This window comes from Bufo bufo, chromosome 1 (assembly GCF_905171765.1).
Source record: "Bufo bufo chromosome 1, aBufBuf1.1, whole genome shotgun sequence".
Taxonomy (NCBI): domain Eukaryota; kingdom Metazoa; phylum Chordata; class Amphibia; order Anura; family Bufonidae; genus Bufo; species Bufo bufo.
The window spans coordinates 549,328,572-549,350,730 of NC_053389.1; the positions used below are offsets into that span (position 1 = coordinate 549,328,572).

A 22,159-nucleotide genomic window follows, 5' to 3' on the forward strand; every position below is an offset into this window, starting at 1 on the left:
GGAATCCACATGACATTGGTTAAAAATAGTAAGAGGGGCAACCAGTTGGAAATCAAAATAGTACACATCCCATAGCGTAGGGTTGGGGAACCTTTTTACTGCTGAGGAGATCAGACCAGAGAATCAGACCTCCAACCTACATCAGTCTCAGATTGGACCCCTCCTCCCCTTTGTCTTAAATGGAGAAAATGGTTTTTAACACATTGTTCTTCTTTATCAGGGCCGATTGGACAGCTCCCTGGATACGACCGGATTTGCAATGGCATGTACTGGCTTAGATAGTGATCCGAGCCTTTCCACTAACATTTATATTTTAAAATCCCATGTGATTTGCAGGAGCTTTTTGTAATATAAGAATGTGTTTCTATGAGCCTTGTAGGTCTCGGTTTGTGTTAGATGCTTATTAGAAAGGTTTTCTGAGATCAGCAAAAATGTACCTTGAAATAGCTATTACTTCCCTGATAAATTCCTCCACCACCCTCTAGTGGTCTACGTTTACTGTGCTGCTCCAATGACATGCCCATGTGACCGATGCAGCCAATCAAATTTTTTTTGCTGATCTTCCAAAACATTTTAACCACTTTCTTGTAAAGTAATGGAGAATTCATGAACATATTTTATGCTTAAATATACAAAATAATAAATAAAAAAAGTCCAACCAAAAAAATTGTGCAGCATTTGCTTATTTTATTATAAAACATGACACACAAACAGATTGACAGGTTCATTTCTTTGCCTTTGTTGCATTAAGTACTTGTTCTTGAGCAGCTTTCTTGGCCTTTACCATTTCTACAAGCTCCTATAAAGTAAACAGTAATAAAAGATTCACATTTATCATCTCCCCCATAGTATCAAACATTACATTAAAGGATAACTGTCATATTTTTATTAATTTTTTGCTAACGTGTAGGGCAAGTGATGGGTAAAAATTTTGCAATAGACTTTATTTTGCCAAAACGTTTATTTTTGGTAGAAAACTAGGGCTGAAATGGCCCTTAGCAGCACTCTTCAAAAGAGCGTTGCTAAGGGCCATCCGTCTGATTAGAAAAGGGGAGACTGGCTGTGCAGACGCTGTGCTTCTGCCTCGTGCTTCCCTGGGAGACAGAAGGCTGTGCACAGGAGTTAAAATTACATTTATATTCCCCCTTTCTATGCAATCTAATGCTCTGTTACATTCACTGACCTGTGATAATAATGGAACATTAGATTGCATAGAAAGGGGGAATATAAATGTAATTTTAACTCCTAAGACTCCTGTGCCCAGCCTTCTGTCTCCCAGGGATGCACGAGGCAGAAGCACAGCGTCTGCACAGCCCGTCTCCCCCTTTCTAATCAGAGACGGATGGCCCTTAGCAACGCTCTTTTGAAGAGTGCTGCTAAGGGCCATTTCAGCCCAAGTTTTCTACCAAAAATAAATGTTTTGGCTAAATAAAGTTTATTGCAAAACTGTTACCCATCACTTGCCCTACAATTTAGCAAAACATTTTTGCATCATAATTAATGTTACTGATGAGGGGGGGGGGGAGAAACACATTCAGTGCATTGCATTTTACCTTATATCGCTTCATGCAGTCCTTCTTGGACCTGCCAGGGACAGCATCTGCAATCTTCTCCCACCTTTCAGGAGTATTCACAGGATACGTTTTCAAGGCTTGCTCTAGAAGTTTTTGTTCTTCAGTGGTCCATGGTGTGCAGGAGTCCGCACCAGGAGCTAAAAATTTATTATTTCTGATATCAGGCAATATCTAATATTGAAGGTAGTCCTGAATTATAAAAATTGGTTTCTAGTAATATATTCACATGCAGCAGATTTGACTTGCCACATGTATCTAAGTGGGCTTGCACAATTAAAGTTTCAAAAATTTCTGCATCAACATTTCCACACATGCCAGAGAATACAGCAGATTTTGCTGTGCACTTCACCCTCTCCATTGCAAAAAAAGGGAAGATGCAGATTTTAAATCCTCTCTGCAGCATCTTTTTTTTTTTTTGCCCAAAATTAGTAAAATACAATCATGAAAATAAAATTGTCCCTAAAGTTGTACATAGCCTTTAAAGGGATTATCCGGGTTCAGAGCTGAACCCGGACATACCCTTTTTTTTTTTCACCCAAGCAGCCCCCCTGAGGCTAGCATAGGAGCATCTCATGCTCCCGTGCCCTGCGCTAAATCGCACAAGCTTTTTTGTTTTCAACAACACACTGACGGGCGGTAACTTCCGCCCGGCAGTGTGTTCGGTGACGTCACTGGCTCTGAGGGGCGGTAACTTCCGCCCGGCAGTGTGTTCGGTGACGTCACTGGCTCTGAGGGGCGGGCTTTAGCTCTGCCCTAGCCATTTTACTGGCTAGGGCAGAGCTAAATCCCGCCCATCAGTGCCGGTGACGTCACCGGGGTTCCTGTCAGCCCCATGGAGAGCCCCGGTACGTCACCGGAACTCCTAAAAATGCCTTTGCCCTGCGCGATTTAGCGCAGGGCAAAGGAGAGCATCGGAGCATGAACTGCTCCGATGCTCATGTCAGGGGGGCTGCCGGGGTGAAAATAGAGGGCTGTCCGGGTTCAGCTCTGAACCCGGACAACCCCTTTAAGGCTAAAATTCGTTACTTCAGATACGTTACAAAACTACAATAAGTGACATTTTTGGAAGGGTTTTTCCAATTTTAATGTGACTGGAGGTTAAAACTGGCCTGGCAGACACACGCTTACCTTCAAACCGCTCAGAAGGCACAGCATTATCCACAGCCTGAGCTACAACTTTATGCTCTTTCTTGAATTTATCAAAAGCTTTCTTGTTAATGTCGTCCTTTTGCTGAGGATCTGCAGTAAGAAAAACTCAAGTTAACAATCTAGCAGTAGACATGTAATGTAAGTATTAATGGGGTAATCTTCTGCCTCTCACTATAGAGTCAATAAAGTTAAATAGGAATATGGAAGACTTCCGGCGCTGTGATCTACAGCTGCACTGCCGAGACCTCCGTCCTGCAGCGCCCTCCCCAACCCACACAAATTGCTTACCCGCAAATAATTATTTATCCCAGCAAGAAGCTGGACAAGAACCAGAGAGGTGGCCAGGGTCTATAGAGCGTTACCTACTCCGCAGTTGCACACGGGCAGAGGTACTGACTACACTACAGAAATCAAGACTGTGGCTGCAAGCCCACCAAGGAGAGGCTAAAGGAAAATCCATTGTTTATGAGGGATGCAGAAGCGCCAGATTCAGAGAGCTTGGATTATAGGCTTCTCGCCTTGGAAGTGGCCAAGAAGTTATAAAAGACACTCTAGCAACCACCATATCAGTCTCCATGCGGCAATAGCAAAGATAATTAGTTGCACATTCAAAGAGACTTGACGAGCTGGAGCATCTTTTGGAGGTCAGCACATCCAGCACCAACACATGCATCAGAGAGCATTCCGGTATGTAAAAGTTATTGCCTATCCACAGAATAGGGCATAACTATTAGATCAGCGTTATAGGGCTCAGAATATGGTGATGAAAAGAGAAAACTTTCCCAATTTTTTCCCCCAGTATTAAAACGCAAGAAAAACTATACAAAATGTGGTATCGCTGTAATTAGTGATATAGCATTACTCCAGAAAACACACGTGGAGAGCTCAGATTTTAGACATAAAGTATAGATTTTAGGTGGAAGAGGTTATGGCTCCTCTTCCTAGGGAAAAAACAGCTGGGATGATCAATAAGACCATGAATATGAGACTGAAGACAAGGGGCAATTGCTCCTCTTAACTCTACTCCCTGCAGTATGGGGCGCCTGTATAATGTATATGGCCCTAACAGCAATAATGCCAACTTCTTTGCCACACTAGAAACACTGCTTCCTTAACCCCTTAGTGACCAGCCTGTTTTGGGCCTTACTGACCAAGCAATTTTCTTCGTCGCGTTCCAAAAGCTATAACTGTTTTATTTTTCCATCTATATAGCTTTATGAGGGCATGTTTTTGCAGGACAAGTTGTATTTTTTAATGGCGCCATTTTGGGGTAACTTTTATTAACTCTTTCTGGGAGGGAAATAAAAACAGCAATATTGCCACTGCGTGTTTACGTTATAAATTTTAAGGTGTTAATTTTTCGGTATAAATAGCATATCTTTATTCTCTGGGTCAGTACGATTACAGCGATACCAAATACATTTTTTTTTTACATTTTACAACTTTTTTGCAAAACCCCCCCTTTTTTTAATATTTTTTTTAAAGAAAAAAATGTTTTTGCATTGCCGCTTCCAAGACCCATAACTTTATTTTTCTTTCTATGAAGAGATCTATCAGGGTGAATAGGACAAGGGTTCTAGTCCCTAAGGGGGCTAAAAGTTAGTAAAAAAAACCCACAAAAATATTAAGTATAAATAAAAATGATTTACAAAAAAAATAAAAAAATACACGTTAACAATAAACATATTAATTTTCAGCAGATGTGTAGGAGATTTTTTTTTTCTCAAAAATGAAGATTCCCAGAATATCGGTATAAATTATCGGCTATCGGCCTGAAAGTTCACAAAATATTAGTATCGGCCCTAAAAAATCAATATCGGTCGATCCCTAATTGGCACTCTGATTGGCCCCGAGGGACAAACTGTAGAGGACCTGAGCAGAATCAGTGGGACACTGGGGGGAGTACTATTGAAAGCTATATTCTGATGAGTATCTACTGATAGCCAGGTCAACATTGTTAGATACGATCAAGCTTCTAAAAAAATCTATTCAAAGCTACTGGAGGGGTTAAATGATCCCATTACACCTGAGGAGCTCAGGGCCACCATTAAGAACTTGAGGCCCTCAAAAGCTCCAGGGCCAGATGGCCTGACAAGAGAATTCTACAGGGCATTAAAGGAGCAAACTACAGATACACTAACGTCTCTTCATTATGGGGCCCTAGGGGATGGGAGGTTACCCCATTGCCTTCTATGTCATATATCAAACTTTTATGGAAGCCAGGCAAAGATCCAACTCAGTCTGGCTCATAGGCCTTTATCCCTTATAAATAATAATGGTGGATAATTTAGCTACAATCATGCCGTCACTGATAGACCCAGCTTCACTCAGGGGTGGGTCACAAATATCAGAACTGTGCTTGCCGCTCTGGATTGGGTTCAGCACCAGCCCCTTTGAAGAGGACAATCAGTTTTCTTTGGAATATATTTTTAGAAATTGGGCAATCTCTAGAATGTGTATAGAGCAGTCCATCTGGCAAGCACAGTAGACCGTAGAGGATCCATCCCAGGATAGAACAGAGGGCTGTGACATGAATAAATCACATCACCATCCACACCCTATGGACGCAATAAATTAGGGGCTGTTAGAAAATATTTTTAGAATATGGCCAACCCAACCCCATTAAATTATGCCTATATACCTAACATGTATGACGAGAGGGATTTTATTCTGACTACTTACCTAGCTTCTGAAGGGATTTGGCTTTATTTATTACATCTTTTGCAGTTCTTTTTATTCCAGAAACAGAGTGCAAGTTCATGTAATTGGCAATGACGTCCCACCTGCAGAATAAAATGAAGTTGAACACGCAGATTTAAAAAAATTACTTGGTCTTGTTATAAAGCATTGTCATCACATTATTTATTCTGTGGGGACTGCAGTTATTTATCTGAAAAGCATCAGGGCTGCTATACATGAAAACCAGTCTCTTCTTGGAACGTTTTTAAGAATATTATGCTGATCCAGAGAAAATAAATATTCAGAGAACAGCATTAGAAGAAAAATGCTGCCAAACTGCAATAAAACCGCTGCCATACTTTAGGATGGAAAAATCTGCAGTGATGCACGGCAAAATCCACATGTGCATTTTGTTGTCAATTTAATAACCCAGAGCTTAAATCAAACATGTTGTGGATTTTGTTTTTGTTTTTTAATCTGCACCGCAGGTCAATTTATGTTACAGATTTTTTTCTACCAACATGTAGATTTGCTAAAATCTCATCCACTTTGCTGGTATTGTCATACGCCGTGGGTTTACCACATGCAAATCCATGATATCATACGTGTTCAGTGTTGACATATTCCTATAGGTACAAGGAATCCCTAAAATTCTATACTTTGGTTTCTCTGGAACCACAACCATCATGCCACTTTTCCGGTTACAGAAATAAATAACACCAGAATTCAATCTTACTGCATTCTATAAGGCCTCATGCACATGAACGTATGTTGTTTCTGTGTCTGTTCAGTTTTTTTTTGCGGATAGCATGCAAACCCATTCATTTCGTCCAGACCCTCTTCCCATTTGAATATCGGCACCATGTACTCTACGGACGATAGCTCTGTATCATAGGAGCTTTAACATTTTCACACTAGGATTGAATATCAGCTACACCTATCATGGGTATTACCTTTGATGCCCTTTACTGCACACTTTCACAATTCATCAGTTTGTGACACTGACGCCCTCTGGTACTGCAGAAATTTGAATTTTGCACGAGTTCATCCTACCTCATTTTCCAGTGACCGTATGTACCTTGCCATTTGGCTTCGATCCATTGATTTATTTATTCATCAGTCTTGGGTCTGGTGTGTTTTTCACGTAATTATCAAAACGCATATATAATTACACATTACTATTGGACAGGGCCTGTGCCATTTATTTCGGGCTCCTTTACCTACCTCGTATTACCCCCTGATGATCCCACTTTGTGGGTGAAACGCGTCGGGGTTGGATTTGTATCTTTTTGTGTATCATTTAACCATTATATTAGTGTCTCTTTGTGCGTATGTTTGTCTGCGTATTTTAACCACTAGGTGCACCCTGTACCTCCTGGCAATTAGTCACGAGGGCATGATACAGTGGACACCTTTTTTCTATATATATTTTTTCTATATATATATTTTTTGTGCTAGTCATCCGTGGAGGGGCCACTTGTACATCATTATCTCCTCACCTGTCACCTTATCAGGGTTAGACAGGAGTTTTAGGTTAGGCACGTGGACAGGGAGTCTCCACCATCAGGAGACGTCCCTGGGCTGAGGACCAGAGCAGGGTAGCAGTGGTAGGGATATCTTCCCCATCACTTACCCTGTATGTCCTACTAGGCTGTGGCCCACTCGACTGACTATATAGAGGTTTATATTATGTATATTTTTTCTCATTAAACTTAGTTATCCATTATTCTAGTAGGGTATAATTGCTGGACTTGTTGTTTTTCTTAATACTACCCTTATTTTCTATAAAGTGATATAATTTCTGCTGGACTTTGTCATTCATTTCAATGGGTCCGCAAAAAATGCAGACAGCACACTGTGTGCTGTCCGCATCAGAATGTCCATTCTGTAGCCCCGCAAAAAAAAATAGAACATGTCCTATTCTTATCCGTTTTAGGCATTGTTACAATGGATCCGCAAAAAACACGGATATCATACGGATGTCATACAGTTTTTCTTGCGGATACGCAATTTGCAGACCGCAAAACACATACGGTCGTGTGCATGTAGCCCAAGTCAGATGTTGAAGTTCTGAGTGCATTTGACCCCTCCAGAGTAACCGCAATCTGTGACCCGCACACTGTTTACATCCCGGCACAAGACTCACTGGGAATGTCTGTAGCATCAGGTCTCTGCCTCTCCTTCCCCTCCCAGCTCGAACATCACCAGTCCAAGCCTGCTTGAAGCCCTGCTGGAAAGACCTCACCCCAAAACAAAGCATCATTGCTGAAATCACATCTACAGGGTCCAGGAGAATAAGCAGAGCAATGCCCTCAGAGGTAAGCTCTCATTGATGATGTGTCTACAGCAGAGGTTGCAACAACACCTGTACAGGCGTCATAGACGCCTGCTCAGGCCATTTTACTCCCTGGAAAAAGACTCATGCGTATTTTTACTCATGGTCTTTTTCTAGTCAGGAACGCTGTATCAGAAGCTGCCAGGTACGGCACACATGAAGCCCCGCCCCTCACGGACATCTCTCTTGCCAGGAGCAGCTCTAGAGTCTGGACTAAACACTACAATGTGGTTACAGGACCTGTGATGATGTCACAGTCATGTGATCAGCCATGTGTGTGGGAGGAGTTAGGGGAACACAGACTCCATGTAGGACTGTGCTGGTGGAGAATAGAGAGGTACTTTATGTATGGAAGGTGTGTATAAAGCAGGGCTATGTCAGTGTAATCAGCCTATTGTACAGTTTTCTGTGTGTAATGTGCACACAGTAGTTCTATCTGTGTAATGGACATGTAGCAGAGCAGTGTGTGCAATGTGTATATAGTAGCGTCAGGTGTGCGCAGTGTATGGCAGCAGTGGTCTTATGTTTAGTGTATGATGTTGGATAAATGTAAAATGATCTACATTTATTTCTGCATGGGAGACTAGCAATGGTTTCCCTGCAGTAATAGCCTGATAACGTTATGTGGGCCTATGCATTATATATACACAGTATGAATTACAGTAAAATTCGTACTCTTCCTCTGCTAAAAATACTCCTCAAAATTGTTAGGCTGCATTCACACGTCCGTGCTGTGTTGCGGACCCGCAAATTGCGGGTCCGCAACACACCAGCCCGACACCCCCATAGAAATGCCTATTCTTGTCCGCAAGCTGCGGACAAGAATAGGACATGCTCTATCTTTTTGCGGAGCTGCGGACCCAAAGATCTGGGCCGCGCACCGCAAATGTGGATGCAGACAGCACACTGTGTGCTGTCTGCATCCATTTCGTCCACATAGAGAATTAATAGGTCCGCACCAGTTCCGCAAAATTGCGGAACGGATGCGGACCCATTTTGCGGACGTGTGAATGGAGCCTTAAGAGGAGTATTTTTACTCTTCTGGAGAAAATGTAGTGCTACCTTTGTTCTACAGAATAGATCCTTACAAGCCTTGCCACACCTCAGATGTAGACATGATGTAATCGGAACAGTTAACCAACACAGCGGTAAATGTCACATGACTGCAATGAAGTGCAGGAAAACAGGGTATTAAAAGATAAACAATCACCATTAGGGCTCATGCACACGACTGTAGTTCTGGTCTGCAAAAGATACGGACAGCACACCATTTGTTGTTTGTCCGCATCCATACGTCCGTTCCGCGACCCCAGAGTATGTCTATTTTGCGGACAAGAATAAGCATTTGTAATATATTCTGAGGCCTGCAGAAGGGGAAAATGCAAGATGCATATGGCAAGTATATGTGCTTTGCAGGCCGCAAAACCGCATACGATTGTGTGCATGAAGCCCTAGTAAGTGATAACGTGTTGCTTCCTGTCAACTAAAGCTGAATATTGCAAAACTGGAATATATCTTTAAAAGAGCACCTGTATGCAGGATCAACCCGATTAAACTAGTAATACTGTGTTGTAGGATTGATTCTGCTGGTTAAAATAATACCTATCTTGTGACAATTGGTTGCGACATTCCTGAGAATATAAAAAGACCTACTTTCTAAATGGAAATTAGGGCTTCAGTGTACTAAGGGTCGGCGCCAGCACTGGAAACCTGAGGTAGGTGCTAGTCCCCGCATCTCAGTGCGCTGAAGCGCTCATTTGGCTGGCGAATAAGTCTTTTTTTCTCAGGAATGCAGCAACACATTTTCACAAGACAAGTATCATTTTAATCAACAGGATCAATTCCACTAGGCAGTATGACTGAGATCAACAGGACTGACCCTGCTAACAGGTGCTCTTTAAGCTAGAGCCCAGGCTGCCTACAGCAGGGCATGGTGGGATTTGTAGTTTTACAACAGCTGGAGAGCCACAGGTTGACCATCCTTGAGCTAGACCATCATAAGTTTCACCACTTACACATAGAACATTTGCAGCTTCAACCAATCATATGTTAGTTTATAAAAAAAGCCTGCTACATGTAAATGCACCCTGAAAGACCAGTTATTGTGATAATGGTTATCACTAATTGCCAAGAATGACTGACCCGAGGTGTCTTAATACTGTAAGACTGATCTCACCTGGCATTAGTTCCAGCAGGAAATAAATTCACAGCTTTTATTAGTAGTTGCAAGTCATCTTCAGACCAAGACTTGCTGCTACCCCCTCCTCCAGAAGAGGACTGCTCTGCAGCTTTTGTGGACTGCCTCATGCGAGCCTCCTCCTGCTCCTTTTCTTTCTTGATCTGTGCATTTACTTCTGCAATCTAAAGAACAGACACATTTAGATGACTCGTTTAGGCTTCACAGTACAATATTTTAACATAATTTTGCTGCGCTCAGAAAAAAGAAAAAAAAAAGAAAATTTTTGCATCAGCCTGCCTGTCAAATAATTGCAAGATAGGGCAGCTCCCACTCGTGGTTTCCGCCCAGCCATGTATTACATAGTTACCCATAGGTTTGACTGGGCGCCATGTAATACTAAGACAAGCTTTCAAATCCAGTATCTCTTATTACTATAACTCGATCTTAAAGGCCATGTACACCTTTGGGGCAATTTTTTTATTATTGCGTTGTACTCATTCTTATATATTTATTGTACTCATTATATATATAGATTTTTAAATTGGTCTTTATTAAAAATATGGAATCTCTTTTTTTCTGTACAGAGCTGACATGCTCTAGAAGCAAGACGGACTCCTTATCTCTGCTCTGTGCCCCTATAAACACTCATTCTAGCTCAGTTTTTATCTTACTGATAAGAATGTGGCTTAAATTCGGGTTTACCACCTTTCAGTAGTTTAGAGATAAGGTTTATTAGATGACCAGCACAAAGTGAAAGTGAAATTACCAGTCACTCAGCTAAAAAAAAAATAAAAAAAATAATGAACCCTTTGTGACAGAACAGCAATATTTTTTTTAACGAAGGCCAATTGAAAAAATGATTGTTAGCCAAAAATAAATAACATGCAATCATTAAAAAAAATTGCCTCCGAAGGTGTACACAGCCTTTAATTTTTAAAATATACATTTCTGTTCAAAAAAATAATTGACCACTTCATATACCTGCTTCTCAACAGCACATTTACTTTCTTCTTTCGAGCTTCCAGAAAGGGCCTCATTCAGAGACTGTAAACTAAGAGGATGACAATGAAAATATCAGTACAAACTGCATAGTAATCACCGTCCTGTAACGTGCACGGGAAGTATATAACATACAAGACTTTATCAGTAGCTCCACAACATCATGCTGCACACCTAACATGTTAGAGCCAAAAAAAAAACATACCTAGTTAGTTCAAGTCGATCACACAACTTTTCTATTTCTTCCATCATTTTCACACCGTCTGCTTCATTTTCAGAGAAGTAATTCCAATTCTGTGGTTTAAAAAAAAAATAAAAAGCATTTTTCAGTCATTGCTAATGATGTATTTTGATAATGGCTACTTTGCAAGGAGACAGCGAGGAGTTGGCTGCAGAACAGGAGACCTGCTGGGAACTGCAGTCAGGCAACAGCATCAATGACAGTGGTAAGATGGAGCATGTTCCCGGAATCAGCAACCTTCAGCACTCCAGCTGCTGTGAAGCTACAACTCCCAGCATGCACACTTGCATAGCTGTTCTTTTACCTCCCATATAATTGAATGGAGCATTCTGGAAGTTGTAGTTTGCTGATCCCTGGCAAAGAACCTTTGGGCCTATAGAGAAGGATCATGCTGCATCCAGTGGCTCCTCAGTGAATCCCCATCTTAAGGGACATATTCAAGGCAGTCAAATAGGATTATTAATATTGCACTGATCTCCCAAACTTGGCTCACCGAAACACGCTTTCCAAAAGGTGCCAGAATGAGCAGCAGTCTTAGAAAGCCATATAAAATATACTGAAGAATAAATAGTGCCTACTCAACAACATTTAAACTAGCACAACACTAACACAGCGCCTTAAACAGACGATTTTGAAAATGTGTTGTAAAAACCTACATCTTCTTGGGAAGTAGTTTTTCTAGCATAGGCCATCAATACCTGAGGAGGGTCTGTCTCCCAGAACTCCACCCCTGATCAGGTGAATGAGGGGGCTGTGGTGCTCTAGTTGCACCACATGCCCCTCAATGTTTCTTTCTGTGCATTTCTTATTCCTAATGTCTTAGAAGAACATATCTGGCACGAGTGCTAATAAAAACAAGCCATGCTTTTAATCGGCTACAAATCCATTTTGTTAACCAACCTTGCATGTAGTGCGAAGCCGCTGGCGTTCTTTCTTTATGGCTTTCTTCTGTATCTCCTTTTCTTTTTTCAGAAGCAGAGCTTGCTGACGAGCCTCCTCTTCTTCCTTCTCCTTTGCTATTCGAGCAGCATCCAGTTCTGCTTGCCTTATCTGTAATCATTTTACAAGTTCATTACACAACCTCGAAATAATCAGCTCAAATAACCGTATGTATTCAGTTCTAGATGACAGACAAAATCTGGTGGTTGCCTGTCTAATTAGGGATATTTACAATGTGGCTGAAGGAGCTGCAACAGAAAAAAATTATTCTAGTATTTGTTTTTATTGTTTACACCGTGGAAATTATTATTTTTTTTTTTTAAAGTCAGTTTTAAAAAAATGTTCAGTTTTGTTTTTTTAACGCATAGTTACATAACTGTACGTCATTTGTGTGCAAGTGATATATGGAGTGGGCTCATTAACTGAGCCTGGGTGCTGGCTATGTAATACAGCTGCCACCTGGCTGCAATGACTAGGATCAGCAATGACTCTGATCCAGGTCATTTAACCCCTCAGTTGCCCACGGTCAATAGCAAATACAGCATCTGAAAGGTTCGATAGAAGACCGGAGCCTCCATGGTCACATGGTACCGGCAATACTGTGTGACCATTGACAATACAGGCTGACTAAACAGTGTGGCCCTAATAAGTTTAATTAGAGCATGCTGAAGCGCATATGGCAGCACGGTACTCGACCGCAGAGCAGCCATATCACGACCGCGCCATGTGGTTATACCCTTGAGATCCCCAGGGCCTAGTAATTGTTATCAAATTTCACTTAATAACACAAACCTTTTCTTTATCTTCCTGTTCTTTTCTCCTTGCATCAGCCTTGGCTTTCTTTTCTGCTTCTTTCCTAGCTTTCTCTTCCTCTTTGAACTTCTTAATTCTGGGGTCACTGCTATATGCATTATCTAGAAAAATAATGGAACATTTAGAGATAAAAAAGGACCTACCAGGAGACAGCCCTACATACTATTTTCTCTATGGACCTAGCAGTCCCATAATGGAAACATAATAAATATGACATTTTAATTTTGGACATGAAAAATATACCCGTGACTAATGTTTTAGTGTTCAGTCTACACTACAATTATAAAAAATATCTAAGAATGTTACTTAAAGGGATTCTGTCACCAAGTTTTGGGCTATAGAGCTGCGGACATGCACGGCTAGATCGCCGCTAGCATGTCCGCAATATATCTGTCCTATAGGGCTGTGTGCTTTTAATTTCTTTAAAAAAGGATTTTATAGATATGTAAATGAGTCTTGTATGTGTCCAAGGGGCTGTACTAACCTTCCTGGAGCCCAGCCGTGCCCAGCCACGCCTGCCTGTGAAGGAGCCCAGCACCGCCTATGTCCTCCGAATCTCCTCCTTTCATCAACTATAGATTGCCGCGAGCTCGCGCATGCGCAGTTCTTTCCCTGAGGCTGATGCCAGCACAGGGAAAGAACACTATACTGGCACTGCGCATCGCGATATTACAGCAATCTATAGTTGATGAAAGGAGGAGATTCGGAGGACATAGGCGGTGCTGGGCTCCTTCACAGGCAGGCGTGGCTGGGCACGGCTGGGCTCCAGGAAGGTTAGTACAGCCCCTTGGACACATACAAGACTCATTTACATATCTATAAAATCCTTTTTTAAAGAAATTAAAAGCACACAGCCCTATAGGACAGATATATTGCGGACATGCTAGCGGCGATCTAGCCGTGCATGTTCGCATCTCTATAGCCCAAAACTTGGTGACAGAATCCCTTTAATGGGGTTGTCTGTGAGATTAAAGAACTCTGAGGAAGAAAGGTGATGCCATAAAGTAAGGTTACTTTCACACTTGCGCTTTGGCTTTCCGTTTGCAAGATCCGTTAAGGGCTCTCAGAAGCGGTCCAAAACGGATCAGTTTTGCCCTAATGCATTCTGAATGGATAAGGATCCGCTCAGAATGCATCAGTTCCATCTCCATTCCGCTCTGGAGGCGGACACCAAAGTGCTGCCTTCAGCGTTTTGCTGTCCGCCTGACAAAGCAGAGCCAAACGGATCCGTCCTGGCACACAATGTAAGTCAAGGGGGATGGATCCATTTCTGGCACAAAAGAAAACAGATCCGTTCCCTATTGACTTTTAATGGTGTTCAAGACGGATATAGAAGACATAATACAACTGGATCCGTTCATGACAGATGCATGCGGTTTTATTATTGTAACGGAAGAGTTTTTGCAAATCCATGACGGATCCCCAAAAACCGCTAATGTGAAAGTAGCCTAACAAAATAGGTACTATTCACGTGGAAAATCTGCCATTGTTGCAGTGCTTCGACCGATGTTTGTTGCCCTCATGGAGTGATGACACTGCAGCCCCTGTAGGTGACCTATGCATCATGCAGCCAATGATTGACCTATGCAGCCACAGACATTGAATGGCTGCAATTGATATGTGCAGATAGCTGCAACATCATTACTGCAGGACAGCAACACAGACCATCGGGGAGATGCAGCACTGGTGCGGTGGAGAGTTTCCAGGTGAATAGAAATTATAATATTATTATTATATACCATTCCCTTTCTTCTTTCAAGTGTTTACATTTCCTGGAAAACACCTTTTTTTTTTAAATCAGATCATTTTTATTAAAGGTTTTACATACAGCCAATTGTTCAGATAAACCGGAAAACACCTTCTTAATATCTATTACTGTCTGTACAATCATTATGGTAAGATGAACTAGATGGCATGCAATCCTATTCCCATCACAACATATCATGATTTAGTCCATAGCCGTTATATTTCTTTATTATATGTCATTTTCACTGAATAATAACATTGAAAAGATTTTTAATACAAAAAATCTTAACATAAAGCAGTTTGAAATAGGGTTGTTGCGGGTATCGAAATTTCGATACCCAATAGATCATTTCAATTTTTTTGATACTGGGCTGCGCTGCTGTGCAGTCTAGTATCTCTGAACATGAGCGCGCCGACAGCAGGGGAGAAGAAAGCAGTCTCTCCCTCCCCCCTGTGCTGCCGCTGCCACCAATGAGAAGAGAGGGGCGGGCGCACTGCTCCACTAATGATAGGACTTTTCCTGGGTCCAGACTTTAAAGCTAGCAGGCTACACAGAGCGGCGCCCAGAGATGTCCCAGCACTTACTATTATTCCTGGGCGCCGCTCCGTTCGTCTGCTGTGCCCCCTTTACTGTCTCCTGTTCCATATGCCAATTACTATCGGAGCAATGGGGAGGAGACATCAGCTTCTCTCCTAGGCGTTCCTTCTCCCTGCGCTGCGATTGGACAGTGCTTCAGCCAGGGAGAAGGAACGCCCAGGAGAGAAGCTGATGTCTCCTTTCCATTGCTCCGATAGTAATTAGGATATGGAGCAGGAGACAGTAATGGAACGGAGCGGCACCCAGGAATAATAGTAAGTGCTGGGGCCAGAGGGGTTAACTGCCGCTGATCTGCTGCCAGTACCCGCCTCCTGTATTAAGGGTTAATTATCATTGGTGGCGCAGTGCGCCCTCCCCCAACCCCCCAGTATCAAAATCATTGGTGGCAGTGGCCACAGGGTCCCCTCCTCCTCATTGGTGGTGCAGTGGCAGCTTCTGATCGGAGCCCCAGCAGTGTAAGCCTGGGGCTCTGATCAGTTACCATGGCAGTCAGGACGCTACTGAAGCCCTGGCTGCCATAGTCAGCTCCCTGCTGCTGTGTGCACAGAGCAGCAGGGAGAGTGTGAAGTCCTATTCACCCTGATAGAGATCTATTAGGGTGAATAGGACAAGGGATTAGAAGATCCCAGGTTCTAGCCCCTAAAGGGGGAAATGGTTATTAAAATTAAAAAAAAATTAAAAGTTAAAATAAAACACCAAAATATTAAGTATGACTCACCCCCTTTTCCAATTTCACATATAAAATATATAAACAATAAATAAACATATCACATATCGCCACGTCAGAAAAGTCCAAACTATTAAAAATGTTAAAAAATCTATGCGGTGAACGCCGGAACAGAAAAAAATAAATACTTTTTTAAAATGCGGAATACATGTGGCTTTTTTGGTTTATTTTTTTCGCGTGGTATCGAATGTGTTGTAGAAATATAAATAGTTGTAATCTGCTCTCCAATGTCTTTATGTAAGGAAAGGTAAAAATCTCAACCGCAGTCAGCCAAAGGTGTTTTCATGTTGAATCCTTGCTGATCAGGCGCACTAGAGACAACAAACGCACGTTCCTTTCATATATTGTTCTCTTAACAAATGCAGCCACGCCAAGCCAATAAATCCGCGTCTTGCGCGGGGGCCCTAGCCGGCGTCCATACATCAGCCAACAAAACACTGCTCTGCTGAACTTATCAGTCTCCCCCAGCCCACAGCCCAGCGCTTAGCACATGGACCATTCGCCGACGGAGACCTCTGCGCCAGGCAGCTGTGACAGGACATACACGGGAAGATATCCACTCCAATGGTTTACCCTGACACTGAGAGACATGATGACAATACACAATATATTAAAGGGAACCTGTCACCAGGATTTTGTGCATAGAGCTGGGGACATGGGCTGCTAGATGGCCGCTAGCACATCTGCAATACCCAGTCCCCATAGCTCTCTGTGCTTTTATTGTGTTAAAAAAACGTTTTGATCCATATGCAAATGAACCTGATATGAGTTCTGTGTCCGGAGATTAGTCCAGCGGAAAGGAGCCCAGCACCGCCCCGCGTCCTCCGAATCTCCTCCTTGCTGGCTGACGTCACAGAGCTGGAGCACCGAAATCTCGCGATGCGCGAGCTAGCGCATGCGTAGTTCGTTCCCTGTGCTGATGCCAGTACAGGGAATGAACATGATGCCGACACTGCGCATGCGCTAGCTCGCCCATCGCGATATTTCGGCGCTCCAGCTCTGTGACGTCAGCCAGCAAGGAGGAGATTCGGAGGACGCGGGGCGGTGCTGGGCTCCTTTCCGCTGGACTAATCTCCGGACACAGAACTCATATCAGGTTCATTTGCATATGGATCAAAACGTTTTTTTAACACAATAAAAGCACAGAGTCGTTTACAAGGTACGGATACCCTCTGACCCTAAAGTGTGTGTGTTGGGATATGTCTCTGTATTGGCCACCGGTCAGGTGCATAAAATAGCTATAGGTAGAGTGTTATATGTTGCTAGAAAATTAATCGCCCTACATTGGATACAGACAGCGCCGCCAACTCTAGGCGAATTCTTAAGTGCGGTTGACACGATGTTGAGTTATGAGCGGATGGTGTACCAGAAGCGTGGATGCCCAGCAAAATTTGAAAAATTATGGGAACCATGGCTGTCGTTTCGACGTCTGAATAGAAATGTCTAACAGTGTGCCTTTGTATTTTGCAGGTTAAGGTGGGGTGGGATGGGAGGGGTTGGGGGGTTGGGTTGAAATTTGATTATTACACATGGTTTGGTATCCTTTTTGTTATCAGCCTTATGGATAATATAATATGTCTCTATGTCATCTTTGTACGTGATATGTTAAAACGTGTATTTACATTATAAAAGGTTCAATAAAAAACGATCTGATTTAAAAAAAAAAAAAAAAAAGCAGAGAGCTATGGGGACTGGGTATTGCAGATAGGCTAGCGGCCATCTAGCAGCCCATGTCCCCAGCTCTATGCACAAAATCCTGGTGACAGGTTCCCTTTAAATACACATCTTAATAAAATTTCCACAACAGTTGGTATCGAGTATCGCAATACTTTTTTATTGTATCGAAATCGAATCAAAAATTTGGTATCGCAACAACTCTAGTTTGAAATACATAAGCAGAAATGATCAATGGAATGCTACTATTATATAAAAGGAGTTCCATACTTTTTTAAAAATAATGTTAAATTAGCAGAGCATTGAACATGCAGATCAATACTGTTCTATGTAAATCCTTCAATTATCCACTATCATCTAGTCTACATCTGAAAGATCGTGAGCGAGGAGAGGACAGAATGTGCTGCATGTTCACGTCAGAAATGAATCACACGTACCAACTAATGTTCTAATCCTATTCATTTCTTCCTTTTTCCTTTGTGCTCGGGCCGCTCGGTTCTGTTTTTCAATCCACCGCCTCTCATCACGGCTGACAACACAAATATGAGACAAGATGCAATGAGGATCTGTATCTTTGCATCATACAAAACAGACTAGATATCAAAATTATTAGTCACCAGCCCTAACATAATGTAGAGCTGGATAAATCATGCACAGAGGCCAATCGTTAAGGAAATGTGCCACCTATAATGTTTTCTGCCAGTTAAAACCAGATGGCAACACACATCCTTTTTTTTCTAATCTGTTTTTATTTTAAGATTGCAGATGTTTTAATTCTATTTCCTTAACGTGATTATGGGGGCAGCCATCTTGCCAAAGTTGTTCTTAAAAGAATTTAGAGATATTACCATAGGGCATAGACACAATAGTCAGGAGGGGACCACACCGACTTCTATGGGACAGTTTTCTAGGTATGCTCTATGACCTGTGCAGGTCAGGAGGAAGCGGACAAGCTTGACTGTTCTGACTTTTGTATAAAGGTTTACCACTAAGTGACTATTTTCAAAAAAAATAATTGCCAAGATCTACTTTGTATTCATACAACTCCAAATTCTCTCTCAAGCAGGGGTGGATTGGCCATAAACCTTCCAGGTAAAATTCCCGGTGGGCTGATGCCCAGGGGCCCGCTTGAGCCCTCCTCACGGCCGGCCAGTGAAAGTTTTTGAGGATGTACTTTATGCTGCTGGCGGCAGTATTTTGTGATGGACTGTGGTATTTGGCTTGGTTGGGGTGGTATAATGTGCCACAATATGGTATTGCTGGCTCTGCCTTTCATCAATTTGGACCCGACTACAAAACGGGGCCACTTTTAGTATTTTTTCCAGGGCCACTTTAAGTTCCCAGTCCACCCCTGCTCTCAATTCAAAATCATCTTACATGGAAAACAACAATAATCCAAGCTGCTAGTTTGAAAATTCCCAGAGACGTCTCTAGTTTCTGCTATATTTTGGCAGTCCTGCTTGTTTCTCAGACATGAGGATTGCTGCAGGCTGACATGACAGGTCAGACACATGGATGAAAAGCCACGTTGCATCTAAGGAATTTAAATAGTAATCACCATTCTGCCTTTTCTTTTTCTTCTTCATCCAAGTAAGAAAATTCTCTCCAGGAATCAAAATTGTACCTAGTATGTGAAAAAAAAACAGGTGTTAAAAGGAACAGCTCATTGATCAGTGAGAATGCACAATATAATGAATTACTATACTAACAAATACAAGTTGATGTTTATTTACAATACAAATATTCAGAAAAGAAATATAAAATTGTACAAATCAAGCCACCACAGGTTTCACAGTGCTCAGGTCTTTTAATTCCACATATGGGAACATACCAAAAAGAATAAAACGCATCTACGTCTTCAATTGAGGTGTTCATGTTGCCAAGTTTTGGAACGTTTTTCTGATTTGACCACCTGGAATGGTTATATAGACATATTACAACGTTATGGTTTTACAATTCATGCACCAGAAAGAGAATTCTATACAAATTATTTGTAAACTTGCCCTAATGGGATGGTACCACCTGAACAAGGACTACTCCTTAAAGTGTAACTGTCATTCTTTTTTTTAATTTTTGTAATTTATAGGGGCAGTGATCCTGACCATTTTTGTAATATACTTTAATTACTAAAATCGTACACTTCTATTAGAAAAATAGCTCTAAAGTGACCCATTTTGAGCCCTAGCAACGCTCCGTCTTCTGTGTACATAACACAGTCACTGTTAGTAAGTCTCCACAGTTGCGTAAACAGAAGACAGAGGAGCGTGGCTAAGGCTCAAAATGGGTCACTTTAGAGCTATTTTTCTAGTAGAAATGTACAATTTCAGTAATTAAAGTATATTACAAAAATGATCTGTATCGCTGTCCTTATACATTACAAAAACAGAAAAAAGAATGACAGTTACACTTTTATATATTCCCCATTAGGCTTTATGAATGTCGCAGAGGGTAGACTCTGCTTGGGACCCCCTTCTGTAAGTGACAGTGGAGAGCTACCACCTCTGCTTGGGAGCCCCATCTGTAAGGGACAGTGGAGAGCTACCAGAAAGAAATGCTTTGCTCCTCTAGCAGACATGATCAAGTATTTCATGTCCATTTCAATACATATCAGGCAATACTGCAGTTCCCTGTAACAGGCATACACATCTTCCCCCAGTGGTAACGGATGATTGTGGGGATCTATAAGCTTTACCAGCAGGTGATGGGCAGAGTAAATGTATAACAACATGTTAATTCACAGTGCAGTGTAGCTTTCAGGATCCCATCAATCTATAGGAGTAAGGCCTCTTTCACACTACCGTTTTTTGTTTCCATTTTGCGGGCCGTTTTTTGCGTTCCGTATATGGAACGATTCATTTCAATGGTTCCGCAAAAAAAACGGAATGTACTCCGTATGCATTCCGTTTCCGTATTTCCGTTCTGTTGAAAGATAGAACATGTCCAATTATTGCCTGCAAATCACGTTCTGTGGCTCCATTCAAGTCAACGGGTCCGCAAAAAAAACGGAACCATCTATTGAAAATGTTATGCCCAGCCCAATTTTTTCTATGTAATTACTGTATACTGTACATGGGATACGGAAAAACGGAACGGAAACAAAAAAAAAAAAACGGAACAACGGATCCGTGAAAAACGGACCGCAAAACACTGAAATAGGTAGTGTGAAAGAGGCCTAAAGGTCATACAAAAATCAGGGCAACAATATCTGATTGATGCACACAGTTTTGCTCCACTTACTAGCAAGGTAATAGACATATTGTCACCTTACATTAATATTCCTTCTCCCCCATTGCTTGATTGATAGGGCCAGATATCTCTGCTGGCCCTGACAATCTTGCGCCCGTGCGGCTGCTCAGAGTAGCAGCGTAAGCACAGATGCACTGCTTCCACTACTGGAGCAGCCACTGTGCAAGGCAGGGGAATCGTTCTCAGGTTCAGGACACCGCGACGCAGATGCTTGATTCACTCATCTCTAATCCTGATCATTTATTGACTTACGATCTTTAAGGGTATATTTATGGAGACCATTTCTGGATATGTATCTTTCTAAATTCCTAGTGCGGGATTCTGGATGACCCCTGTATTTGTTTCAATGTTTAACTGTTGCCTAAAGATTGGATTTCAGACCTTTATATTGCAGTGTGTTCCTTTATGTATGTTTTACTGGCCAGGTGATCTCCTGTGGGTTTCCTTCAATCAAGCTACTGTGACATGGCAAGAGAATCTCTGTCAAGCAAACTAATGTGGCATCACAAGATGGTTTTTTGACAAGTAAGCTACGATGACATCACAAGAGGATTCCCATCAAGCAAACTACTATGACATCATAACAGGGTTTCCATGAAGCAAGCTACAATGACTTCACAAAAGGATTTCTGTCAAGCAAGCACTGTGACATCACAAGTCTGTATTCATCAAATACGGTGCTGTGACATCACAAGTCACTTCCAGCAAGATAAGCTACTATGACAACACAAGATGATTTCCATGAAGCAAGCTACTATGACATCACAAGTCTGTATTCCTCAGGTAAGCTGCTGTGACATCACAATTCACTTCCATCCAGATAAGCTGCTGTGACATCTTAATAAAGTTTCAGATTAGTAAATTACCACAACATCACAAGAAACAGTCAGGTAAACGAATGTGACTCACAAGTGGGTTTTCATCAGGTTAGTTGCGGTGACATTCCAACTGTGTTTCTGTCCTGTACATTGCTGTGACATTCCAACTGTGTTTCTGTCCTGTACATTGCTGTGACATTCCAACTGTGTTTCTGTCCTGTACATTGCTGTGACATCACTACTGTGTTTCTGTCCTGTACATTGCTGTGACATCACTACTGTGTTTCTGTCCTGTACATTGCTGTGACATCACTACTGTGTTTCTGTCCTGTACATTGCTGTGACATCACTACTGTGTTTCTGTCCTGTACATTGCTGTGACATCACTACTGTGTTTCTGTCCTGTACATTGCTGTGACATCACTACTGTGTTTCTGTCCTG

At 42.0% G+C, this 22,159-nt stretch overlaps 2 protein-coding genes across 2 annotated transcripts in view; one reads left to right on the plus strand and one right to left on the minus strand.

The window, feature by feature from the left end:
- PMPCB (peptidase, mitochondrial processing subunit beta) overlaps positions 1–660 on the plus strand; it is a 39,683-nt gene extending 39,023 nt beyond the window's left edge. The window contains 1 exon segment of the mRNA XM_040412517.1: positions 221–660. Coding sequence (XP_040268451.1) covers positions 221–282 — 62 coding nt within the window. The 3' untranslated portion in view covers positions 283–660.
- A 7-nt stretch (positions 661–667) lies between these two features.
- DNAJC2 (DnaJ heat shock protein family (Hsp40) member C2) overlaps positions 668–22,159 on the minus strand; it is a 37,665-nt gene continuing 16,173 nt past the window's right edge. The window contains exons 6-17 of the mRNA XM_040412506.1: positions 19,485–19,565; positions 19,212–19,277; positions 18,091–18,182; positions 12,888–13,009; positions 12,057–12,206; positions 11,121–11,209; positions 10,898–10,967; positions 9,914–10,098; positions 5,406–5,506; positions 2,703–2,813; positions 1,554–1,711; positions 668–799 (exon numbers count right to left, since the gene is read on the minus strand). Coding sequence (XP_040268440.1) covers positions 725–799; positions 1,554–1,711; positions 2,703–2,813; positions 5,406–5,506; positions 9,914–10,098; positions 10,898–10,967; positions 11,121–11,209; positions 12,057–12,206; positions 12,888–13,009; positions 18,091–18,182; positions 19,212–19,277; positions 19,485–19,565 — 1,300 coding nt within the window. The 3' untranslated portion in view covers positions 668–724. The remainder of the gene's footprint in view (positions 800–1,553; positions 1,712–2,702; positions 2,814–5,405; positions 5,507–9,913; positions 10,099–10,897; positions 10,968–11,120; positions 11,210–12,056; positions 12,207–12,887; positions 13,010–18,090; positions 18,183–19,211; positions 19,278–19,484; positions 19,566–22,159) is intronic.